The sequence below is a fragment of the Tursiops truncatus genome, chromosome 5 (assembly GCF_011762595.2).
Source record: "Tursiops truncatus isolate mTurTru1 chromosome 5, mTurTru1.mat.Y, whole genome shotgun sequence".
In the NCBI taxonomy this organism is placed as follows: domain Eukaryota; kingdom Metazoa; phylum Chordata; class Mammalia; order Artiodactyla; family Delphinidae; genus Tursiops; species Tursiops truncatus.
This window is the reverse complement of record NC_047038.1, coordinates 108,368,027-108,395,170: the sequence shown is the minus strand read 5'-3', so window position 1 is coordinate 108,395,170 and position 27,144 is coordinate 108,368,027. Positions and strand designations below refer to the sequence as shown.

The window sequence follows — 27,144 nt, the reverse complement described above, 5'->3', positions numbered from 1 at the left end:
ACTGTACAGCAAGTTATTCTCATCTTCTGATTGAGAAAGAAAAGGGCTTTGGAGTATCTTGAGAAGGCCAGGATAAGTAGGTGTGCAATGTATATCATTTAAGTTGTTGAGAAGCAGAAGTTGAGAAACCATTGTAGACAACTGCAGAAAGGACATTAAAAAAACAAAAAGAGCATGGCATTGACAGGATAACAAAAATATGTTGATTGCTTTAAAATAAACTCTCACCATGTTTGCAAGTCATGTTTTGCTACTTCCGAGCTTTAGAATTAATCCAGTTACTTAATCTCTCTGTGCCTTGCTTTCTATACAGTTAGGGATAATAAAAGGATATAACTCATTATACATTTACTGATAGGATTAAGATAATTAAAGTGCTTAGTATAGTGCGTGGCACAGAATAAGGGCTCAATACAGTTCTTGTTTAAATCTCATTTCAATTGAGTTTTTTAAAGACTTTCAAAACGTCACCTCTAGAAATCTCACATTGAAAATTTGACTTTGGTGATGGGAAGAAACATATTAGAAAGAGGAGGGCACCAAAATTATCAATCAATCTACAGGTATTTATTGAGCAGGTACTATGTATCTAGTCATGTAATGCTAAGCAATAAATAAGATGATACATGCCTTTCAATAACTTTTCACATTGGTAAGGTCATAAAGGAAGAGGAACACATAGATAATGACATACAGGAGACAACAAAAATGAAAACATACTAAACTGAGATTGATGGTAACTAGAATATCAGTTCAAAGAAAGCTCTCTGTAGAGCATTACATGATAAACGCAAGGAAGTCAGCCTGAAAAGACAAAGATTTCAGACTGAGGGTCAGTGGGAAACAAAGTTGATTAGGTAGCATTTTAAAGATTTTAAAGAATAATGACATAATGACAGTCTGTTTTATTCTATTCCTATAAGTAAAAACCTGTCAAGGAAGCTAGAATTAAAGCAGGTATTCGACAGAATCACTGAATTACTGAATCACTGTAAAGTTCACCTTTTTTCCTTTTTTCCCTCCTTTCTGCCAATAGTTATTGAGTACTTACTAGCTAGCCCGTAGTGTGTAAGGTGCCAGGAGTAAGAAATCATTAAGACGACGACTATGTCTGGTTTGATGAGAAAAACTTCTGGGTAGATAATCTCAGAAGAAAACCAACCAAACTTATTTTCCCAGCATTACTTATTTTCTTTTAAGTGAGTATGCTCTATTCTCACTACAACTTAAAGATTTTACAATTTCAAGAGTGTACCAATTGATACATTTATTACATTTTAGATATACATTCATATCAAAAGCACCCACTCCTAAACTCCATCCTGAAAGCGCTAGTCACTTAAAACATATCAAGCGAGGAAGTTTAGGGACCTGAATATATGAGTTTAGGGACCTGAAAAACTTATGCTAGAACTGCACATGAGCCCTCGGATTTAAAATACCCTAGCAGTTTTGTCAGTTGCCAGAAAACCAGTAACAACAAAAAATTAATCCAGAGTGGGAAAAGGGAAAGTGAGAATAATTTAGAAATACATTAGGGTCAGAAGAATATAACTAACTTCCTCAAGATAATCCAACATTAATAAGAGCATGTAACCTTGGACAAATTTCAACCTTCCCGCATCTCAGTCTCTTCATCTGTAAAATGGTGATAATATATATATAGCAACTACCTCAAAGGGTTGTAAGAAAGGATTTTTGAGTTAACATAGGTTAATATAACCTATGTTATGTTAACATAACATAAGCACTTAGAAAAGTGCTTACACACAGTAACTGCCTCATGTGTCTTACTATTATCGTAAAAGTAGCTCTCCAATATCCAGTTAGTGAACAATAATTCCTGACAAAAGTAAACAAGAGCTCTAAAACAGAGGGGGTGTTCAAGAGTAGCACAATAGAAGAACAAGTAGGAAGTCACAGAATTGTGTTAGTGACTTAAGTGTGTTTAGGAAAGGAGAGGTAAACCAGAGGTCACAACCACAAAATAAATGTGTTTAATTTTAAATAAGTATATGAAAGAGAAAAAGAATTATAATCTATATTTAACAAAATTTAGATAACTTCCAATCACTTTACATTACCCTAACAAAAGTTATACTAATAATGAAGAGTATACTTCTTATGATATAGAATATGGAACCCCATCACAATGGTTTGTTCAGTTTGCATAAGTCACAACTGATTGGACACAGTCCCTGTGGGCATGCCATTTCATCCAGACTGGATGGTTCATTAGTCATAATTACTATAACTGTACAGCAGAGACTGCAGTTTTATCTCATCATACATCTTTGATCAAGCTGCTTCAATTTCTGCTTCATCAGCATATGAAGTTACATTACTGGAGTTTTTTATTTTCAATCACAGATTATGCTTTTTTATCAAAACATATATTTGGTCTTCACATTTAGTAGTGAGGGCCCAGATGTGACCAGCATTTGACCTCTGATACTTTGAAACCACCTAAACACCATGAATCATCAACTGAAATCCAGAACGTTACAGAGAAAATTAAACAAAGAAAAGAACTGACCTGTGTTAAAAGCATAAGATGATTGGACTTACCGACATTGAGACTAACCATATTTGCTGCAGCTTCTCATTAAACATTAAATTGCACACCAGAAGAACACATCATACATATTTATTGTTTTGCACTGTCACTTTGGAAAGACTCATATCACAATTAGTGCTCCTCTCAAACTATAAGCTGCATAAAGAAATTTCCCATGAAGCTTGAAGACAAAATAATGTAGAAGACTGTACAAGAAGGTTAAAGAACAGATGGATAATAGATTTCACTGAACACTAAAGCATAACACTTACTTTAGAAAGGAAGATGTTGGTAAAACATGGTTCAAATGCAAAATACTGAATGAAATTGATGTGTCAGGAATTTTTTTCTTCCAAGTTCTACTGGAGAACAATAGGGGACTAAAAGACCTGTCTTACAATTTTTGTGTCTCACTATTTTCATGTGCAAAACGTCCCCACTGTAGGCTGCACGAACAATCATAGTCGACAGTTACATGCAGGCACTGAGGCTGCAAAAATCCCAGAGTAATTAGTGTTGTCTGAATGCAATGACATCTGTGTTCTCATGGTTCTCAAGACACGTCAGGCCAATAAGATGTGTATGAAAAAATATGACAAGCATTGCAAATGCCCTTCTGAAAGGTCTTACACTTTGGGGGAAAACTGAAGAAATAACACATGTCATCTTTTTGTAAGCAGTATATTTAAGATTAAAAGATCTAAAAAGATCTTTTGAGTCATTCATTCTCTTTTTGTAACTATAAAGCATTTATTCAGGATACAGCAATGCAGTATGAAAAAAAATCTGCTGCATGTTTGTCTCTTCTTAAAACTTTTCTTAAACACAAGTGATTTTATGCAACGGCAATATATGCCCCCATTCCTGTAAGTAACAAAGTAGGGAGCACATCTTATTAATATTGTTTAATTTTAAAATAATATCTCTTAGTACTGGACACAAAACAGCTTAAAGTGTGCTGATAAATGCCTTAGAATTATGTTTGCATTTTTCTAATAATAGAGACTGTCAAACTGATTGCATTAAAAAGCCTTTGTTCTAGGACACCTAATGCTTTTGCTGAGTGGTGTCTATTGCGGAGCCCTCTCTCTGGCTGTAGCAGTATGTTGGAGCATGCACTTGCTCCGAGAAAGACATTAGTCATCATTAACAGAAGCACTGACACCAAATCTAAGTGCCTCTCCACAATGACCAAGTGGCAATCATCTTTCTCTTACACTGTCACTACTGATTAGGATTTTCTTTCATGAAAATTTAATTTGTCCCCCTTTCTTCAGCTTTTCTTTTTTTATTCCTGAAAAAAACACTGTATTCAGGAAAGACTTCAAATACAGCAGAAGAAGCTGCACCTATAATATAGCTAACAATATAAAGATTACAAGATTCCCAGCTAAATATTTTATCTAATCCAACAGAAAAACACAGATTAAGTGAATGATTAATAAACAGGGGGAAAACACTGACTCTAAAAGGAATCTTGCTTTAAGAATCTATAAGCCTCAAAAGGTGACTAAAGCAAAAGATTTGAATAAAATTTCTCTAAATATTAATTACATAATCCCAAAGCGTCTTTAAAACTAAGACTATCACATTTCCATAGTAGCCATCTTTCACTACATTTCAAATGTGCATTCTCTCATTTCTTAAGAAGGAAGATGGGTATTCACACAGACATGTCACTGCAAACTTAAGAAAATATTGAAGCATCCATACCCTCTGTATGCATTAACCTGCTGTTGTTAAAGAAAAAAGGGGGTGTGTGTGGTATTTTCAGTTGTATTGGACAAATGAAAATGATTCATGTGGTCAGGCAGGCTACCCCACGGCTAGATGATACTACAGACTTAAACTCTGGTTCTGTACAATATCACAGTGTTAAACAAGATATCATAGCGATAAGTTATTTAAGGAAGTTTTAAAAAACATTTACTTTTCTGTTTTATTTCAATTTGTTTAAAGTTTTCAAAAAATGTAAGCATGTGATAGTTTGCAAGGATCCTGGTACAACCCGAACTCCCACTTCTAGTTATAAATACTATCTTCTCTTTATATTACTTATATTTTGTAACAAAATAGAGATTGGTTTAAATTTAAAATATTTCTCAATTATTTTATATCCCTTTCAGAACATGTTACTTTTAATCAAAACCTGTTACACTTTTGTGCTTATGTGAATACGAACTACATCTACCTTTAAATGTAAATATCCATATGAAAGGCTTTTAAAACAAGTCAGCCTCATTGCTTTTTAAAATTCAGAAGCAACCATAATTCATCAAACTTTAATCATTAAATGTTCAATTCCTGACTATTTTATTTTGAAAAGTAATATAAAACGAATTTGAAGGTCAAATAGTAACTGGTTAATGGCTAATACCTAACATTTACAAATGGTTCAAGTTTTTTCCTACTTAAAATTAGTCTGCAGTTAAAACATTTAAGAAGAGATTAGGAATTATAAAGGAGTTTAAGAGAATTTCTAACTGCTAAACTTTTATAAGTTCAGAGATATCGTGATTAAATAAAGATCTAGTCTAAATTAAAAGCGAAACCATACAGTAATAACCTAGCTTAATTATGCTTGCAGAGTATCTTTACAAATGATTAGCCCATTTCTTTATTTCTTAACTAAGTAAACACTCTTCTTAAATTCTCAAAAGCTTAAAAGTAAACTCTGATTTTCATAGTTGCACTGACTTTTCCAAATGAAAACTTCAAAAACTTACAACAATACAGTTACTGACTCTATTGCTAAATCCAGTATGTGTTCAAGTAGAGAAGTTTAGCTCTATAACTTCCACCCCTCAACTGACAAGTGACTTGGAGGTTTAGGTTAAGGGTTGGGCGATTTATTGACCAGCCCTGGATGCATACTGTCAGTGCTGAAGGAAATATGAGAGAGGGTTGTCGCTACTGTTCTGGAGCTCATTGATAATGACATACCTGCCTCTGTCACCCATTACCCATACTACAAACTACTTAGACCTAACTGAAAAATCAATAGCCTACTTGCACTGGTTCCTGTGGCTGCCTCCTTTGATTGTCAGCTCCTGTCTAGGGTCAGCACTTACATGAAAGGGGCTATGACTGCCTGATGCTTTCAGGACAACCTAACGATATGAAACTAGCCAACAGAACAGTAAATTCTGTCTCTCTGCCCTCCTCATCAATTAGGCTTTGACTAGGCTTGCCTGTAGAAACCTGACCTTTTAAGTTTAGGTGAATATGGACTAGCTGAACACACCATTGCCCTCAGCACTGAGCCAGGAAATCTACTGACAAGTTAAACAAAACAGAAGGTTGTAACTGTCATAATTTGCATTGCACTTTCACGCCAACAAGGGTGTTATCAGTAGGGGCAAGCCCTGGAACACACAACTCCAGCACCCTTAAGCCACGCTACTCATAAATTTTCAAGGGAAGTGAGATAAAACATAAATTCACAAATAGCAATGCTTTTCGCATCTCTTAGTCTTTTAGGTTTGCACTCTGCAAACCCACCGAGTGTCCATCAACAACTCTCTCGGTGGTCACCTGGCATGCCTACTGCATTGACGACAGACTTCCAAAGAACACAATATAGAAGTAAAATAACTCAACTATGCCCACTGAAAAGGTATTTTAGAGAGAATTTATAACACAGCAGACAGCCTGATTGATCTATATCTCAAAATGAGAACAATTAGATCTCAATATGTTGTCTTTTCCTGTCTCACTTCCCTCCCTCCGAAAATATCCACAAGCTCAGACAAATAATAAGTTATCGCATAAGTGAAAGGAGGTGTTGAAATTACTTCCTACCATGCTACTCTGATACAGCATCTTTTACAGTTTGAGGGAAAACTAAGAACATCTGTAAAATAAAAGATGTTAACACTTTTATGCTTGTCAGGTCTTCTGATGAAAACAAGTGAAAAGCATGAGAAAGTAGTATAAAACTTACTTTAGTGACTCATGTTTTGAAAAACATTTCCCTGCTTGGGTCTATGTTTTAACACAACATGAATACGGTAATGTTACAGTTGCTTAAAGCAGTGTCATTTCTCTAAAGAGAAGGCTGAACTTTCCATTTTTAAAAAAAATTTTTTAAGTTAATTATGAACTTGAACTTTATTTAGCTCCACGAACTAATATTTACAGAATAGCTAACCTTAGTGAAAATATCAGAAACATTGAAAGACAATTCAACAATTTGAGGAAAAAAAAAAAAAAAACACACCTGCCAACCTTGCGTACACCTTTAAACACATACGGTTCTGCTGAATATACAAGAATACATAGCCTGTTTCATTTTCATATTTTTATGATCCAACTCCTATCAAAGAATAATTAGTATACTCTTAGAATCTATTCCAACTTGCTAATGGGTTGTCCCTCACAACTGTCTCCAATCTATAATTTGCATTTTTTCCCTTAAGTCTAAAATATGGAATATAATGATCTGTAAGCTTATTCTTTCTGTGATTTTTTTCACGTTGAAAACTTTCATATGCATATATTAGAACAGCACTGAAATTCTAAATGTGTGCAGAAAGGTTTCTGATTTAAAATCAATGAATAAAGATATAAAAAAGGACTTTAATCATGTTAGGGTAGGAAATTACAGATTTTTGTCTATCTAGAAGAGGTAGAAAAAACTCTTCATCTATCCCCCCATTTAACAATTGAGAAAATAGTGAGTGGAAATAGTGACTTGATCAAGGTCACTCACAGGGTTTGTAGCCAAGCTAGGATAAAAATTCAGGGCTTTTTATCCCCTAGACTAATGCTCTTTAATACTATCATACTGTCTCCCTTTCTTTATCTTATCTATGCAGGTAAGCTATGTGACAGCAAGGAACTTATATTTAAAAAAATACATAGCTTTGTATCATTTGTTTTAAATTGATGCTACAATTTATAGAAAGTTTTAACTAATTTGAAGAAAAGATTAGATTTGTAGAGCATTTAACCAACAAGGTACTATAGAACAAATAACTATTAGAAATAGAAGATCTAATTAAGTATGGTTGGAACCCTTTACTTATCTAATATGATGATTAACTGTGCATCTGGTAGCCTTTCAGGTCCTTTGTGTGCACCTATCTGATAGCAAAGTGAAAGGGCATGGATAGTGTCTGGTCCCAGCAAGCAAATCATTTGGAAACAGTCATAGCCATAGATCAAAGATTTTTCACTCTATCTTGGCTGATTTAAACCTACTAACCCAGGTTTCGTCTACAGACAAAACCAGTCAGAAAATAAGAGAGTGACTCTTTAGGATCCAAAGATAACAAGGGAAGAGAGAAAGGGAAAACTCAGAAAAGAAACAGACTGGCAGAACCTTGATATACATAGGCCAAGACAGCTGTTTTATATCCTAGCTTTATTTCACATGGTTAAAGGAAAAGTTTCCATTCCTTAGATCATCAAATATTATTTCATTTATACTACACAGATGTCTTCTATACGTAGATTAGAGCCAATGAAGGATTTTTGTTGTTGTTATTCAACCACTACCAGGAATCAGAGAAACCTCTCAGCACATCACTTTTACGCTAATTCACAATGTTTAAAGGAAGGAACAAGCTAGATTTTTTTTAACATTTTCATTAAAAATAACACAAGCTTATTAAAAATTTCCTGTAATCTTAGCAGAAGATTGATGCAAAATTACTACTACTAATAATATTATAGATGGAGTGCTGCAGACCTGTGTATTTCAAGAGAAACTAAGATGTTTAAAAGGGCTAGTTTTCCTGAAGTGTAACAAAAACTTACCTACGATATGCTTAACCGATAATTTTACACATAGGCCCACGAAATGTCTCGTATGGCCTGAAAGAAATATAGAACGTAACACCAAGTCTTATATTTTGAACTAAGTACGGCTCAGTACAGGCATAATCTACACCCCTAATCTCAATCATCTGTTTTGTAAATGTCTGGCACTGATGGCAAAGGCAAGTGGAAATGGGAGTGGGAATGACTCTGAAATCCCAAGAAACATATCCTACATGTGAATCAGTAGTATTATCTTATTAAACTAAGGATATCACATCTTCTTTAAAGCGTAAAATTCAATGTTCCGAATGGAAATGAATGAAATTGAAATCAAGAGCCTTGATTTATTTAGCATCAAGTTTAACATCAATAATCCTGATTTTCTGTCTATTTTGTGGAAGTGATATTAAAGACCAGTAAAATTTGTTTCTCAAAGGTGGAGGAGACACAAATAATAATCCACTAATTACACAATCATACCGTAAATAGTTAAGAACTGGCTTCTACTAAAAGCACCCTTTCATTTGTTGAAAATTATAGTGAGTCATGAAAGCCAAAGTTATTAAACAGAAAAAATATAATATATACCTCACAGTATATTAATAAGTTAAAATTGTTAAAAAGGAAGGAAAGAAGACAGAAAGGTAGAATCTTATTTAACTTTTCAGAACTGTTCAACTGTCTTACAGAAATAAAGGAATGTGACTGCTACAACTCAAAACTGTGTTTCTCTAAAATGAGAAAAAGCTAAATGTTTCTTGGTAAAGTCAAAAGACATAAATGAAAATATAGTAAATTCAATGAAAAATACTTGCCGAATTAACTCAGATTGTCTTAACACTGTATATCCTAGCTCAGTAATACAAGAGTATTTACATTTCAGTCAGGCTAAAAGCTGCTCACTTCCATTCTCCTGAGTACAAGTTCTTTGCTCTATCACTGTCCATTTTGATGATATTATGTATAGCTTAATAATGTACTCATATACACAGCTGAGTACTAAACTTGGGGAAAAAACAAACATCTATTGTACTTTCAATATTCTCATCCTACTAAATTATACAAGAATTAGACTTGTAAAAGTTTAATAGGTGTAAATATCACTAATCAAATACATTATCCAAGGTAACCCAAACAAACTTAATCCCACAAAACAATATTCAAAAGTACATAAATGCATTTATTTTTCAGTACAGTTTGAGGCTTAGTAATACAAAGTTAAAGCCATTGCTTTGACCTTACAGAACATTAATAATTAACATTACAGAACATTTAACAGTTCAAACTGTTCAAATGACAATACCCTTGGGTTACCAATCAAAGTGATTACAAGGTTTGGGGTTTTTTCAGGTTTTTTTTAAAGCTATTTTGTGAAAGAAATTAAAAAAACAACTTGTTTTAGCAGCATGATTGACCATTTAAAATTAACAAGCACTATGGTGAACTGCTCAAAGAAAACATTCTATTACTGATTATTCTCCTGATTGATTCCAGAATAATAATTATCAATAGCTTATAAACAATTTCTATGATACTTAGGAGATTTGGAAAATTAGATCATTTGACAGAGAATGGAAGAGAATGCAGCTTTACTCTGACTTTTAATACAATGTGCATAGTATAATCCTGACAGTTGGTGCTGTTAAAGCTTCTTACAGATAGTTTAATATAATTACTTCAATAAAATTTCATCAACTAATACACTAACAAATTGTGTTTGGGTTATTTATTTTTCTTCTTGTTTTTACTGGAATCGTTTTTAAATTCAGAGAATTTAATCGTTATTTATTGCCCCTTTTACATCTTGACCCCCTAAAAAGAATTTTTTTCTTAAAAAATATTTTTATAAATATATTGAATGATTAAGCATATAAGAACCAAACATTTAGCAACTGTACAGATATTTTAAAGTTAGATTTTACAGGATAAGAATATATACAGGTAAACACGTGGTCTTTTGTTTTCCAAAAAGTATAAATCCTTCAGAGAGTTGATTTTTTTAAGTCAATAACCTGATTATTTTTTTAATAATTCTAAAATGTTTTCCTGGAAAACAAAATCATATAATCTAAAATCTGTATACTCCTTAGGAAAGATTATTGAAATACTGTATGCCATTTCTACAGATCATTAATGGATCTTTTAAGTCCCAGTGATATGATAAAGTAAAAACTGCACTGAAGTTTAACTCAGTAAGCACATTTCTAAGTAAAGATCAGCAAAAAATAAAACAGTTTAAGCATTTTGTATTCTCTGGAAATGTAAACAGGATTATAACTGTCAGATGTACAGAAGCACTGACTGCAGCCATTAGTTTGGTTTTGCTTCTGAGAAACACAACATGAACTACTGAATCATTTCTTTTCAAATCCATACATTCCCTGCAGCAGTTCAAGCTTCATCAGCAGTGCAAGAATGTATAAAAATGACAGGCAAAGAGCATTAGTTTTCTTTTTTCTCTCATACTGTTTGCCTGTAAATGGAAGACAGGGTTCTTTCTCAAATCACTTAAGCTGAGGATGTTTAAGTCAATTGCTGAAAGAAAATATGACTGAATTCTCTATGCAAGAAAGTATCATAAATGGAGAAACTGAAAAAATCAAGTACTGTGTTATTATCCTAGAATAAAATATTACAAGATTAGCATTCTAACTTAGTTGCCCATTATTCTTCAATTAGAAATATTTTCAGTTTTTTAAGTATCCTGTCAACTCATCACATTATTTTAGCACCATTCATAAAGTACCTGGTTCTGCTTCTAATTTTAAATATAAAAAGGCATTCAAATTAAAATACACACATTTTCTTTCAAAAACATCATATTTGTATAAATAGTTAACATTTTGATTTCCAAGTTTCTGTACCCATAAGTGTTTCACTGAAAAAGGAAATTCAATTAATAATTAAAAGTTTATTTAACCACGATCAAGTAAAGGTAGGATCTAATGTATGATCTGGCTACTCTTCTGGAGCTTAAACATTCATATTTTTTAAAAACTAGCACAGTAATTTCTGTAACTTGACTCAATTTTTTAAGGAAATGGGAACTTTTCCGACTAAAGTTTAAACATACATAGTTTATAGTAACTAAAAACATGCCCACCTCACTATCATCATCTAAATTTTCATAAATGTTCCTAAGTGTAAGGATGGTGAAGGTAAATCCTAGAGAAGTCTGAAGGTTACGGGCTTCATGAAATCCAAAACAAAATATTCAAATCACACCCTGAATGTCCTCTTTCTCTTTTCAGTAATGTCTGTAGTCAGACCAACATGATAGGTCTGGGCAGAAGCATGCTGATGTTGGCACTGCCTAAACCAAACAAACAAGATGTTTAACAGTCAAATAAAATGTCCTGCAGCCTCCCTAATGAATTTGTCAAGGACCATCAGATTTCGCTCCCCCTCTTTTGCCTCATTAACTCAAGTATGATGAGACGGATTATAACAAGAGAATACAGATCAATCGGTCTGAAGACTTGAAGTGGCTTTTAGCCTCTAGAGTTTCTTTCTCTCACTTGGTCTCCTTTAATAGAATACGGTATCTCCTGCAGAAGGGGCTGCCACTCCGTTTTAATACACCATCAAGGAGCTGCTGATGGACTTCTATACTAACATACATAAAAGCAGAGGTGACAGGGGCTCTTCAATTACAGCCTCCTCGGATACCGTTTCCCCCTTCAATTATTCAACCAGAGGAAGAGCGGATCCGCAAACACACAGCTGAAGCAGCTCTTAGAGCAGAGGCAGCCAGAGTGAGTTGGGGTGGGGGAGGGGAAGGAAGGGAACAAGCAAGAGGGAGCATTATTTGCTGGAAGTGTTTAAGTTTATTGCTCAAATGATGTTTCTAATTAGTACCACGGCAATAAATTAAAGTCCCCTTTGTTTAACTGATTTATTATTTACTAGAGCATCTACCTTGGACAGGGTAAATTGGTAATGAATTGTTTTTAAATCAAAACATTTGTAACATTTTATCATTCCCTCGGCCTCAGTACCTAAAAGTGGAGAAGCGAGGGGACAAGGGTGGGGCGAAGCTTGGTCGTGCCGACAGAGCAGGGAGGAGAGGAGGAGTGGGGTGCCGGGCGAGTGGTGGCGCCAAGACCCGCGCGGCCGGGGCCGCCCCACGCGAGAAGGGCGTGCGGACAGAGGGCGCTGGGTGCTGGGCGCCTGCCCGCGGGCGCGGGAGCGCGGAGGAGGGATGACGCCGTCACCCCGGGGCCTTCTGCAAACACTCCCTGGGGCGTCGCGGGCCCGGCCGGTCCAAGCGCGAGGCCTCAGCGGCTCCAACCGGGGGCGAGGGTCGGGGCGGGGGGAAGGAAGCTCCTCACCCTCTCACCCCGCCACCAGTCTCCGCCCAGTAACTGCCCTCGGGAGAAGCCGCGCGGGATCCTCTTCTGGCGTTCACACCACTCCCCGCCGCAAAGTGCCCCTCCTGCCAGTAACAGTTCCCAGAGCGCCACTGTGGCCTCGTGGCCAATCGCCGGGGTGCCGGCAGAGCCTGGGCGTCCCACACGCGCGGACCCTGAAGGCGCCGGCTCGCGTACATCCTCCTGCCGCCCGGGGTCCGACGCCAGCCGCACGCACGCCGGAGCCCGCGGCCGCCGGCGCCGCTGAGACTCCCGAGAAGTCACTAAAGCTCTGCGCCCCGGAGTCCCGCGGACGCGACTGTTCGTCTCAACTCCTGGCCACTGAAGACATCCCTGGTAACAATGCCGACTTGATGAAAAGAAGGAAAAAAGGACAAAGTTCTTTAGGAAGAGACATGTCGCTACGAGACTGAAGGGGTGACAAGATACCAGTAGTCCGCACCAGATGTGTAAGAACGAACCAAGGAGGTCCAAGCGTCTGCCGTCAAGTACCTGATGAAACAAACTTTCCCTATGCAACTGAATTCAGGTTCATCTGGTTCAGCCTTAAGACAGCAAGTCAAGCCTTCCCACGGGGTTTTGCAAAAGCCGCATACCAGGTTTTGCAAAATGAAGTCTTCGCACAACCGGCTTATAGATTTTCTTTGTTACAGCATTATCGGAGTACGTAACGTCCAAACTCTAACTAAAAACATTCCCATCTACTTGATTTGTCTTTAAAAGACTCAGAATCCACACACCTGAGGTTCAAACATAAATTCTAAGCAAATCAGAAACACTGTTACAGCTCTTTCAACCAAAAGTACCTAAAAGCTACCATGGTACAGCTCGAAAGTATAATACATATACTAAAAGCACATGCATGAGTTTCACTGAAATGCCAAGGGAGGAGTGAAGCCATCTGTGTAATCAATAACAGGATAGTTATAGATTTTTGCAGCAGTGAAGTCTTTTAAAAGCAAGAGTCAATTATGAAAATAAAATGAGTTTACAAATGAAATTCTCTACTGCCTGAAAATATACTCAAAATTAGATTTACAACATTAACATTTTAAGAAAACTTTAAATCAGGTTCATATTTACTTCCCTTCATTTTTATTAAGTTTAAAATAATTTTAGTGGCTTATTTAAAAAGTATATCCAACAAAATTTTACCATATATAAATCTGCACCATTTCTCACAACTTAAACATATTTTCTCTCTGATAACAAGTTACTCCTTGTAACAATAAAGTGATAACATTAAATATATCTGAATCTTAATTATGAAGTAATTATCAAACAAGGTGCTTGTACCATTTTTGTCCTGCCTTATTTTTCAACAGCATATGGAAATTACTGAAAAGAGATTTACGATTATAAACTCTCACCCCATGTCCACTCCCCCCACCCCCAACTGGCGCACATATACAGCAATTGCTCTGGCTCTTAGCAACAATGGGAGGGGAGGGGAAGAAAAGGGAGGAAGACTTTGCCTAAGGAAAAAATCTAGAAAAATTTAGGTCCTTTCCCAGATTTCCCTTCCTCCTCCCATTTGCCTTCAAGCGAAAGTAATTTTGTTAGCTTTTGCACCTTCTTCACAATGTTGATAGAAAAAAAAAAAGTGAACCTTTCTGAACCACTGCTACTCTCCCTTGAGTCATTCCAGCCATCTCCAAGAAGTCCCTTCTCTATACACTCTCTTTTTCTTCCTTGCAATTGATAAGAGAGGAGGATAAAGAAGAGGGGGCTGCAAAATGTGTGTGAGCATTTGACTTCTACTATTTCTTCCTATTTTCTTACTTCTCTCTTTACCCCCTTTCTTTATCAAGTGCAGCGGTGGCTGCTACCGTTTGCCAAGCATGCCTGTCTTCTCTCTCGGATTGGCTAAAGCACTGACAGCTCCAACAGCGATTGTAGGAACTGAAGCTCCACCCCCCTCATGATGGCCCAGGACCATTCATAAACTAAATAACTCCAGGAAACTGCAACGAGAGAGAGAGAGAGAGAGAGAGAGAGAGAGAGAGAGAGAGAGAGAGAGAGAGAGAGGTGCTGGGGGGTGGGGTGAGAGAGAGAAAGAGGGAAAGAGAAAGGGAGGGAGAGAAAGGAAGGGAGGGGGAGAGAGAGGAAGAGAGATTAGGAGGGAGAGGGAAAGAGAGACATCGGAGGGAGAGGCGACTCAGGAAGTGGAATCTGCACAAGCAACCTAAAGGAGGAGGAGAAGAAAAACCCTCGAATCGTTATAACTAAACCCCAGATGCAACGCAAGCAGCGACTTCGTCACACTAAAATAGATTTTGTGACGGCCAAAATTATAAATTACGAAGCAGAAATGAGTATCAAACAACTTCCAGCGGTTTGCACCTAGAGAAAGACAAGAAGAACGCACTGCAAACAAACCAACCCAGTCCAAACAACGCCTCCAGTAGGAAAAGAGGAAAACCGCTACAACAGGACCCCCTGAGAAGAGACCAGACCTACACGCTGAGAGTACGGGGCATCTGCGAACCTCTGAGTGTGCTGCGGACTGAGTTGCACTTCGCCGCTCTCTGGACATTAATTACACCCTTCACCTTCCATCTGGGGGAGGGTGAGGAGAAAAGCACTCACCTAATCTGAATAAAGAAGTGCTACCAGCGTGGGAGAGAAGTTTAAGAATGAAACACTGAATGTTTCGCTTTTATTTTTAAATTTACTTTGGCATTTAAAAGACCTCATTTCCAGATTCCTGGGCCATCTCCGCTGCAGACGTCTAAGCCTAACCTCTTGGTAACCTGAATTTTTCTCTCTCACCCTGTCTCCCCACCCCCCTCCCCTTCATCTCGCCCGCAGGCACATCTTTATTTCACATATCAAGAGAAAGCAAAAAAGTCCCAGCAGGTACTTTTCTTTTTCAAAGATCATCCTTTTTTTTTTTCTTTTTTCCTTATTTTCTGGAGAAGAAAAAAGCTTTCAAAAGAGGGGAAGGAAAGAGCTAGACGGCTGAAGCATCAGCCGGGCAGCCCAGGTGGAAACAAGAGTGAAAGTGGGGCTTAGGGGAGCGCAGCGCCTCTTTCGCAAGCCGCAGGGCCACCACCAGCACGTGAGCCTTGGATCCCTCAACGTACTGCGAGACGCCGGTGTACAGCCCGGACCTGTGCCCCAACATGATCGCCGCTCAGGCCAAGCTGGTTTACCAGCTCAATAAATACTACACTGAGCGCTGCCAAGCGCGCAAGGCGGCCATCGCCAAGACCATCCGAGAGGTCTGTAAGGTGGTCTCGGACGTGCTAAAGGAAGTGGAGGTGCAGGAGCCTCGCTTCATCAGCTCCCTGAGCGAGATCGATGCCCGCTACGAGGGGCTGGAGGTAATCTCGCCCACAGAATTCGAGGTGGTGCTCTACCTAAACCAGATGGGCGTCTTCAACTTCGTGGACGACGGCTCACTGCCCGGCTGCGCAGTGCTCAAACTGAGCGATGGGCGGAAGCGGAGCATGTCTCTCTGGGTCGAGTTCATCACAGCGTCCGGCTACCTCTCGGCGCGCAAGATCCGCTCACGTTTCCAGACGCTGGTGGCTCAGGCGGTGGACAAGTGCAGCTACCGGGATGTGGTCAAGATGATCGCGGATACCAGCGAGGTCAAGTTGCGCATCAGGGAGCGCTACGTGGTGCAAATCACTCCGGCGTTCAAGTGCACCGGTATCTGGCCTCGCAGTGCTGCACAGTGGCCTATGCCCCACATCCCCTGGCCCGGCCCCAATCGGGTGGCGGAGGTCAAGGCCGAAGGGTTCAACTTGCTCTCTAAGGAGTGCTACTCGCTGACCGGCAAGCAGAGCTCTGCGGAGAGCGACGCCTGGGTGCTGCAGTTCGGAGAGGCTGAGAACCGCCTGCTGATGGGCGGCTGCCGAAACAAGTGTCTCTCGGTGCTGAAGACGCTGCGGGACCGCCACCTGGAGCTGCCTGGCCAGCCGCTCAATAACTACCACATGAAGACGCTGCTGCTGTACGAGTGCGAGAAGCACCCGCGGGAAACGGACTGGGACGAGGCGTGCCTCGGAGATCGGCTCAACGGCATCCTGCTGCAGCTCATCTCCTGCCTGCAGTGCCGCCGCTGCCCTCACTACTTTCTGCCCAACCTCGACCTTTTCCAGGGCAAGCCCCACTCGGCCCTGGAGAGCGCTGCCAAGCAGACCTGGAGGTTGGCCAGGGAAATTCTCACCAATCCCAAAAGCCTGGACAAACTATAGGGTGCTGGGGACTGCTTGAAAAGCGACACAAACAGGAATGCTCTCAAACACACAACACACAACTCGGCGACAAAGAGCGGAAACTCCAGACACAGACTTTTATGTAAGCCACCTAAGAGAAACGGGAACCTGGCAGAAGACTTCCTTAATTAACAAGCAAACAAAAGAAGAGCAAACCAACCAAACACACAAAATCACATTCTTGCACAAAAGTGATCCTTCTCTTCCAAACAATGTGAATTTAAAAGGTCACACAAGAGAAGCAATCGGGCTTTGCCACAACAAAATGAAACCCAAGGTACATTTTCAATCAAAATATAGTAGTTTCTCCCTTTTCCTTCTCTCCCCCTCTTCATTCTCTGTCTCTGTCTCTCTGTCTCTCTCTCCAATTTGTTTTGGGTTGCCTGAATGTTGTCACCAAGTGAAAAAAAAGTATTTAATTATATGTAAAATTTCTCTTTTAAACAAAGTTTTGCTGATGTTAAATGTATCTCAGTGCCAATGTCAGATGTGCCCCTTCCTCCCCCGCACCTCTTCCCTCACCCTAAGCAGTCTTGTTGAAAACAGTAATAAAAATACTACTTTACATTGTAAATGACTGTTTGTGGATTGTTCTTAAATGAAGGAAGGTGAGATCACAATTTATTATTTACAATATAAAGATATGAACTTGAGGAATGCAAGAAGCTTCCATTTTAACTCGTTTGCAAAATTTACAAATGCAGCACATTTTGTAGATTTAACGATTCAAGTTCCCACCAAAATCTTTAGAAAAGAGAAAATATTAATTTTACACAACTATAATATATGTTTGTTCTGTAGATTTTAAGACTAAAAGTAAAATCTTATTTCACACTTGAAAGAACAGATTTTGTATGGAAGAACTGATTTTGATCCTAATTTTTACAAGAAAAGTTTTTTCACATTAAAAATTAAGATATTTGCTCTCTCATGCCATAATCTAAAAAAAAATGCACTCTGAGTCTGAATTATAAAAGAAACATTTATGGACCTTTTCTGAATAGTTAACACAACGAGTTATACTCATCCTTCAATCATTTGTCCTCTTCAAGTTTTAAATAATAAAACTTAACAATTAAATCAGTCACATTAAAAGAGGATAAAATGGATATAGCCATATTCCTTTTCCCCAGCAAATGGTGATACGAACAATCCAGATGTATAAATTACTTCAAGTTTTTAAATGGCTAGTTATAAATGCTGTAACTATGATCATTTTTAATCAAAGTCCCAGAATTATTCAGAAGTAGCTTATACTCAATTTAAATAAAAAAGGTTTTAATACTATTTTATAACCAAAGAAAAATTAAATATAAGAAAAGTATGTTCCTCCTTTTTCTGCTTTTCTAAGGTAACAATCCAGTGTATTCATTTCAACGTTTCAACTTCAACAAACGTTCCTTTTTAATATAAGGAAATATCTGATTACAAAAATAAAATAATTAGTAAAACTGAAAGCATCCCAAAGGAACTGGTTCCTCTTCTTTATGCTGGAGGTAACTATACTCCATTACATATGTTAATGAGAGGCACAGGTACCGAATCCATGTCAGATGTTACCCTTTAATATTTAAAATTTATTCTTTGAATTAGCCCACTTTTTTAACCTACTGGGAAAATCCAGGAATGAGAGATACAAAGAAAAATGTTCTAAAAAGCAATTTTAAAGATCAGAGGAAGAAGTCTGAGTGGGGGAGGCAGTGTATGGAGGGATGAGCGGCAGGATAGCAGAGGTGGATGAAAAACAAGGGAGCTACTCAGAGCTCTGGTGCCTAGTTCACTTGATAAAACAGGCTTAAGTTTTAAGATTCCTAGGTAAAAATTCCGTAGTAAAAATAGTTCTGAGTTAGAAATATAAACTGTGATCTTATCAGTTCTGAAATCATCTCTACTCTTTCAACCTATACTGTATCTTTTTCAGGTCTCTCTTCCTGCAGATGTAGAATAAACTCACTGTAACACTAACTGGTTCAGACAAATATACTAATTTTTTGAATAATACAAATGAACTTATTCTCTAGGGAAAATGTTCTGATTTTTTTAAGAACAATTTCAAAGCAAGTAGTAGGTGCTTACATTTACAAAGAAATTACTTAAGGGCACAGTGTTTAGTTTAAAAGATATAAATGACATTTTTAAATGACCGTTTTTTCACTCACAAAAGTATTTAAAGCATTAGACACGTATCTCCCTCCAACTATCCCAGAGGAAAAGTTTTAAGTCTTGACAAGGAGAAATAAAAATTCCCCAATTCAATATCTTTTTTTCCATCCTTATTTAATTTAATGCAGGTATCACCAACAAAAAAAGAAAAACACTCCAGTGTCCTCATTTACAAAATACCTTAAACACCAACGTCTATACAAAATCAAAAATTCTTCCAATAATAGGCTGAAAAATTTTTGAGAATATAAATTAGCAAAAGTTTTGATTTCTGTAACATTAGGCAGGTTGCAGCAGTACAGACCATTTCTGTGTCTAGGCTCAAAGATCCTGTATTGCACAAGCAGCAGGGAAAAAAATTAATTTAATGATGCTGTACAGAATAAGATCAGACAGAAACAGAAGTTATAACTTTCCCCAAAAGGAGTCAATAACTTCAAAGATCCTAATCACAAAGATTGGCAGGGGTTTTAATAACGAGGACAATTCATTAGATATGTTTAAAACAAATCACATTTTAGATTTTAAGCCATGTATGTCTAAAAGCATAATAGAATAAATAGTATTCTGAATTAAATTTCGGCCTAACTCACAAATTACCATAAATTAGAGAGTTTGAGTAATTTTGGTTACCTTCCTTTCCTAAAGAAACTAAAATACATTTTCAGACATTTCAGCCATACAACAAAGTAGAAAATTTTTCTAGCTGATATAATTTCAGAATTAAAGTTTTCTCTACATTGGATTAGCTACATTCTTAAACTCAAAAAACAATCAGTTTCAGCATAGACTTGCTTTCACATAGTCTACCAAGTCCAGTCTTAATAAAAGCAGCAATGCTGAACCCAAGTGCTAAAAACATGCATAAGACAAGATATGATTTGTTTGTAAAGTTTTTCATAAAATTATAACATTTTCATTATGAATGACTTTGAAATACTTCTAAGTCACTAAAATTTAATAATTCACATGATTCCCAAATCAAAGAATTTCCTACCAATAAACTCAGAAAACAATTACGTGTGTGTGGACACACACACACACACACACACACACACACACACACTAGCTAACAGCCTGTAAAAGAAATTACTCCATTTTTTTAAAAATCTCTTCTCTTTCTACAGGTTGCTTATTTTGCTAATTTTAAAAGAGACAGAACAAATTCTACCATTCACTTTCATGAAATAAACCTAATTTTGGCTTTATGGCTATGCCACAAATGTCTCTTAGTAAAATAAAGCTGCCAAGGTCTGAAAAGTAATCAGAAATACATTTTAAAGGGGAAATTACATTTTCATTTAAGAATAGGAATTTATGTAATACCTTGTAAAATTGACTACAGGTAATGGGAAAAAGAGGTATCTCGCACATACAAGCCATGCTTGCATGCATGTCAGAGTAGTAAGTCAGGAGGACAAAGCAAGGAGAGTGATATATTGGTATTATATCCAGAAAAATATAAAGGCTAAACAAAATAATTCCACTCTCAATCTCACTGAATTTTGTAGCTTAATTCACCCGGACCCTTTGAGGCAAAATATATTTTATAGACGATATTCCCTGAGGTTCTCCCCCGACCCCTGAATGAGCTAATGATAAATGCAATTAAATGGAAATTGTTTTTGAATCTAAATGAACTTCAATAATCTAACTAGCTGGTAAGGGAATCATAAGCTAAAAGAGATAGTTGCCTTGCATATAGGCAGAAGCAATTCATCAAGAAATACAAACTATTTCTATCATAGTTTATTAATGTCAGTCCTACCCAACAGCAGCCACACACACACACACACACACACACACACACACACACACACACGCACACTTTCCCATCATAAAAAAAAAAAAAAAATTCCATAAAATGAAACCCATTCCTCACCTTGGGGTCAATTTTCTTGAAGTTAGGGTCTTCTTCATCCACCTCAAAATAGAGTTCGGAGGAGGTGACAGAAAGAGTGCCCTTTACTACAACAGAGGGGGCCACAAGCTGAGCTGGTGTGCTCAGGCTAACAGGACCTGCCAAAAGGAAAAGACAAGCCAAACAAGTTGGAATGATATTTTTCAAAAAATCAAGTGGATTCAGGCAGAAATTTCATTTAATTTTAAATTCTCGCCTCTAGCACCAAATTGCCTGCTTACCCCTTTTACACTTACAAATTCTGTCCACTCCAAATCTCCCTCTGAAAATGCAAAGTTAGGGTTCTCATACTAAGAGATCTATAATAGGCAGTTAATGGTAACAGTAAACTAGGATTCAATTATTTTATAGGGAGTCGGCCTAGCTTTGGTCTGATCTCCTGGTTAGAAGGTGGCTCTGCCTAAATAAGTCCATCCACATTCCATTTAGAAAACAAGCCTCAGGCTATCAAACAACATAGAAAAACAACCAGGAGCAAGGAAGACTCAATAGGCTTCTAAGGCCAGAGGTTAGCTTAGAGTTTGGCTGAGGCATGATTACAGAAAGATTACTAGCTTATTAATGAAGTGAGAAACGTTAAACCATATTCTCTGATAAAGATTTTGTGCCAGGTTGGCACAAAACCTCTTCCATAACAACTTTACCCCATGAAAGATTGGTAAAAATACTTCTTTTCCAAGCCTGCCTTTCCATTGTTCAATATTGTTCAATGCATCCAAATCTACTATTAGTGTAGTTCAGGGACTCTGGGAGTAAACAGCTGGAGGGTGGGTTTCCAAGTGAATGAATTTTTATTGGAATAATCAAATCTCCACAGGGCTTATCAAAAAGACAAATCAGCCTGCTACTGAAAACAATAGATTCACTATAGATAGAAGAACATAAAGTATATTAGAGCCAAACCTAAAATAAGGACTAAAAATAATAATTATACATATATATATGTATGTACAGAGAGATGTAGTAAGTTTTTGAAATCCCATGTAAATTCCTCATTGTAAAAATCCTATAGGTGACAAAAACAGCAAGACAAGATTGGCATTTATAGTTCTGAATTAATATAGTGCCTATAAACACGGTACACCTATTCAGGTAATCAATGGGTGAATAAGTGTTTCAAAATTCAGATGAATTGACATTTCCATCGATTGTTAGAAGGGTGTTGGTCCTTAATCTCACATCAATCTTAATGTGTGCCAGCGGGACAATAGGAGGGATGCTCTGCAGAGATCAGAGCAGGTTTTGCCCTCTATTCCCAATGTACAAATACATTGTGTTTGCAGATGGGCAGCAGATAACTGCAGAACAGCCATGATTTCCCAAAGCTCATCCCTATAAATGGATGAAATAAGCAGCTATGTGTTCTTTTGCTGTCTCCTTTGCCCTCCGTACATTAGCATGTAATCCTGAGAAGAAATAACATTTTTTCAATCATTCTCAGACATTCAATTACAGGGTAAGCAGACAGCTGCAGGAGCTAGGGCAGCCTAGGTCCTACAGAAGACCCCTGACAATTTCCACTTCATTTCTAACCCACACCACTTTATTAGTGTGGATTACTTCTTAATCCTATTTCCATTGTCAAGATTATATAATTAAACTCCCCTTTCACCTCTATTACTGTATGAATGTATTACTAGTAGCAAGAATAGAAGCAAAATAAAGGAGGAGGAAATGAGTAAATGGATGTGAAGGAAAAGACCAGAGAATAGCAGTGTCCACCTTACTCTCTACTCCTGCCCCAAATCCCTTAACAGTAAGCTTCAATTAATTTTATTTTACTTTGCAGAGAGATTTACCATCAGAGAAGATGCCATCACCTGTTTTTGCTTTTCATTATCATTCATTTCATGGTTGCAGATATGTCACTAAATAAAAGATTTTTCACGCCTTTTAAATTATCAAAATAGTAGATTATGTAACTTTCATCTATTGAAGATGTAGAATCTTTCAGACTTTCCTCCTTGAGGGACAGAGCCACAGGCATTAAAGAAAAAAAGGTATTTAATGAATGACTAAAATTTCAAGCTAAACAAGAGATTTTTTCCCATAAGGGAAGTAAAACTGAAAATCTGCTGAGCGCAAATCAAAAATTGCTACATCAGATAAAATATGTGAATCCTGTGAAAAGCCATAGCATTCTTGGAATGGATTTTTTGAGAGTTAAATGTATATGCAGCATGTTCCCTAAGACCTGTATATCAAAGCAAATAGCTCATCTACCTCCAAGCTTTATTTACAAAGCAACTGGTATAATTTTACTTACAGCTCTCATTTTATAGAGATTAGGTAACTCCCATTAGATGGGTGAAGCAAGTTGGTTTTGTTGTTGCTGTTTTTGTACTTTTTTTCTTTTTCAGTAAAGATTATTCATAAAAGAAAAAGATGAGTAGGGTAAACAGAATAGAAAAATGACAGGGAAACTACTGAAGATTGGGGGGAAATGTTTAGAAGAACAAAAACAATCTTCATTTAATGTAATTGTGGGTGTAAAGCTGGTAGTCCTGCTTTTTCAGGCAGAGCTGAAAAAGTAAGTAATTAGATGCGTGTTGGCTCAGAGCTAGCTGAAGTATTTGCATGACCCCTGAATTTACCGGTGGGATTCTCTAAATCTTTCTCGTCCACGGATGACAGAGTATCGTCGTCGCCTTCCAGGAGGATCTCGTTTTCTGAGTTCTGATTTCCTAAAGCCTGACTCTTGATGGACTGTTTTCCTTTAGCAAGAATATCTTCATCTGCAGCTGAAATGAAAAGGAAACAAAGCTGTCCATCAGGTCTGGGAAGAGCACCATGGCCGAGGGGCAGGGAACCGAGGTAAGGATAGGTGGCCCAAGATGGTCAATTGTTTTTACCCAGAGTCATCCAGGGTGGGGAAAGTGATCAGGATGGCCCACACGCTCCTTCTGACAACCATGATTCCCCAAACCTAGTCTAATGTTACCTTGAACAAGAACCCTAATCCCATTAAATCTGACCCTTGCACTGCTCACTAAGCCTTTTATTTACTTATATTTAGGGCAGAAGAGGGTTCAAAAGCAGCACATTGTTTTGAAATTTGTTAGTAGAAAAAAAAATCAGAACTTAGTTTTGGAAACAATACCTGCTTAACACTGAAAAACAAGGAATACTGATTTATTCCTGTGAATAATATTATAACGACAAACATTCTAAAATGGTTGGGGTGTGGCTGTGAAGGAGAATGCATAAATACAGAGCTAAGAGAGATCCACAGCCAGTGAGGATTTAGGCGAGATTCTGCAGCCATATCTGACACTAATAAAGCTACAGCAGCTCTTAGAGGCGGCATGCTCTTCCTCTTACTCCATCCTCCCTCTTTCCTTCACGCTAACCTTGCCCACATTTCACCCCACCCACAGCCCTACTCCAGCCCTTATACAAATCTCCAAGAGCAAGGCAGTGTGGAAACTAAGTGGAGGCTCAAACACCACCTCCTCCATGTGTTTAAACTAAAGGGCTAAGACACCCCGGGGGCAAACATAACAGAAAGCCTGGGATGAGAGGCATCTGGGCAAAGAGCCTCACACCGCCTGAACTGGAGCAGCCTGTGGAGAGCAGCAGCGCCAGACTCAAAGGCACTGTGACAAGGCAGCCGAAGGGAAGGAAGGAGGGAAAGGGTACAGCAAATATAGAGAGTAAAGAAGCAGCTCTGCGGAGCACCTACAGCCACCAACGGAACCAGAAAGAGGAGCAGGGGAGCAGCTGAAAGGAGTCAACACTGAGACTCCAAATTCTGACGTCAAAACCCCATATCCCTCCAAGGTGACTCCCATTGCTTTGAGCAGCCTTCTCCTTAAGAAATACATAAAAGCAGATATTAACTTCTGGACTGGAAGTTTTAAAAGCGCATAGTGTCACATAAGGGAAATTTAGAATCCTCATTACACTACTGACATTCCCAGTCTCCAGCTAGGGAAATTCCAGAGGTAAAGCACCTGATCCACCAGGCAACAGCTATTGATATAGAAATAAGATGGCTAGGCTTTTTGCTCCACTGCAGTATCAGCCTAGGCATAAGGCCCCAAACCCAGAAAGGATAAAGCACTCAGTTTGCAGTAACATGACTAATATTTATCTATATAATTTATTCTAAATAGTTAAACTACATGTATCTTACCTAGTTAACTAGACAAATCAAAGCTTCTCTGAGTTTAATAGGTATGGTTATTTGATAATGTTAAAGGTAAAAGTTTATTTTTACCATATTTATTGTAAGTTCACCATGTATATCATTTATATCTAATACTTATGGCACTACTTAAAAGAACATAGAAGCTTTCTATTAAATAAGGAAGTCACAGGAAGAGGCTTTCTATATTTAGCTTTGAATACTCTCTATGGATGAATAAAATCTTATTTTCCTTCATACCCACATACAGCATAGTATGCTGCACACATATGAAGGTCTCAATAAATATTTGAAAAGAACTAAAAGTATCTAATTGAAATGGCTCCATTTTCTTAAATGCTATAAAGAAATATACCCAAAAAACACTAATTTTTAGGAAAATAGGAGTATGAGTTTTTATATCATTGTTTATATTTCAAGCATTTATATTTCCTTACCTTGAAATCACAAACATTGCTCTTAGCCCAAACAAGATCTTTTTCAATTTACTATCAATTTTACTAAAAATAAATTGGTCACTGAGAAACACGAGAGAAATCACCATCTTCTATAGTTTGTTATAACGTAAATTATAATAAATTAACAGTTGCCAGTCAGATTTTAGTACAAAATCAGTATGCTACATCCTCATTTCCTGGGTTTATAATTCCTTCATCAAAGCAGAAATAATAATAATGCTAATATTAAATACACCTATCATGTGCCAAAGTATTCAAAGCACTTTACACATTTAACTCAATTCTCATATACCCTCTGCTAAATTCTCCTTTACGCATAAGCAAACAGGCTCAGAGAGGTTATATAACTTGCTCAAGGCAACACAGCTGGTGATAAGTAGAGTCAGGATTCAAATCCAGTCAGCGTGGCACCAGCATCTGGGCTTCTAACCACTATGCCATAGAAAGTGAAAATAACCAATATACATATATGAATGTATATGTAATTTACTGGTTAGTTTACTAATTCTTACGTTTCTCATAATGCATTTTAAAAAGCTTAAGTCAGGATTATAATAAATAAGTACAGAATAAAAACATATTCATTTCCAAACCTAAATTTGATGAGCATAGGCCAAACACATCAGAAAAAACTAAATTCAACAGCTCGATCATTACATTCTCTGATTATTGCCATACATGTCCTGAAGTACACCAAGCTTATTTGAAAGAAAAAAAGAAGGAAAACACTCTTTAATCTGAAAACATTTACAAAAAATGACAGTAAGAATAGTCAGTGGCAATACACAATGGTTTAAAATAGCTCAGTAAATAAATTACATTCATTTCAATGACCACTAAAAATAATTTATCCCTTCCAACTGAAATTTTTAAATTTTAAATATGTTCTCATCATGCTGACAACAAATTAAAACACAATAGCTTTTGAATTAAAATTTTATGAAAAAAATTTTAAGTACTATAGGTCTACTGTATGCATACAAACACCACTTTTATTTATTTATTTACGTATTTTTACAAGCTCAGATTCTGGAATTGTTCAACCTCAACTGAAAAAGCTCTTGTCATGGAAAATATGCAGCTTACTGATATTTAGAATGGTTTTCCTGTAATTAACTCCCCCTTGAGGATTTTAAGTTAGCAGCAGTAAAATTACCAACAGTACTCTAATACACACCACATGCGCTGGTGTTCAATTCTCAGTGGTCTAATAGCTTTCTGCTAAAGAACTTTTTTTTTCAAAATTAGAACAAAACTGTCCCAAGCATAAAATAAAAGATAATTATCATATTTATATGTGCTGGGAAAAGCATATTTTTAAATTTTGTTTGTCTTACACTCAATCAACCATTAAAACAAGAATCAATTATTTTAATATTTTCTGTGAATATATCCTACACTTGTATAAAAGTTAATTGGATGAAGTCAAAATATACTTTTTGGTTCAATTTTAAAGCTTGATTCAGATCTTTTCTGGTTAATGAAATTATTACCAAACATGATAACTGCTTAAATTTTTCATATCACTATCAACAAATT

At 37.2% G+C, this 27,144-nt stretch overlaps 2 protein-coding genes across 6 annotated transcripts in view; one reads left to right on the top strand and one right to left on the bottom strand.

Moving 5' to 3' along the window:
- The window catches only part of LRBA (LPS responsive beige-like anchor protein), a 727,902-nt gene that overhangs the window by 281,022 nt on the left and 419,736 nt on the right, over nucleotides 1-27,144 (bottom strand). For all 5 annotated transcript variants that reach the window (XM_033857307.2, XM_033857309.2, XM_033857305.2 and 2 more), the window contains 2 exons: nucleotides 23,595-23,741; nucleotides 20,962-21,098 (listed from right to left, as the gene is read on the bottom strand). In XM_033857307.2, the coding sequence (XP_033713198.1) occupies nucleotides 20,962-21,098; nucleotides 23,595-23,741 (284 nt within the window). The remainder of the gene's footprint in view (nucleotides 1-20,961; nucleotides 21,099-23,594; nucleotides 23,742-27,144) is intronic.
- Nucleotides 15,594-16,916, top strand: MAB21L2 (mab-21 like 2). Its single transcript, XM_004331394.4, has one exon. The coding sequence runs from the start codon at nucleotides 15,816-15,818 to the stop codon at nucleotides 16,893-16,895; it is 1,080 nt and encodes a 359-aa protein (XP_004331442.1). The 5' UTR covers nucleotides 15,594-15,815; the 3' UTR covers nucleotides 16,896-16,916.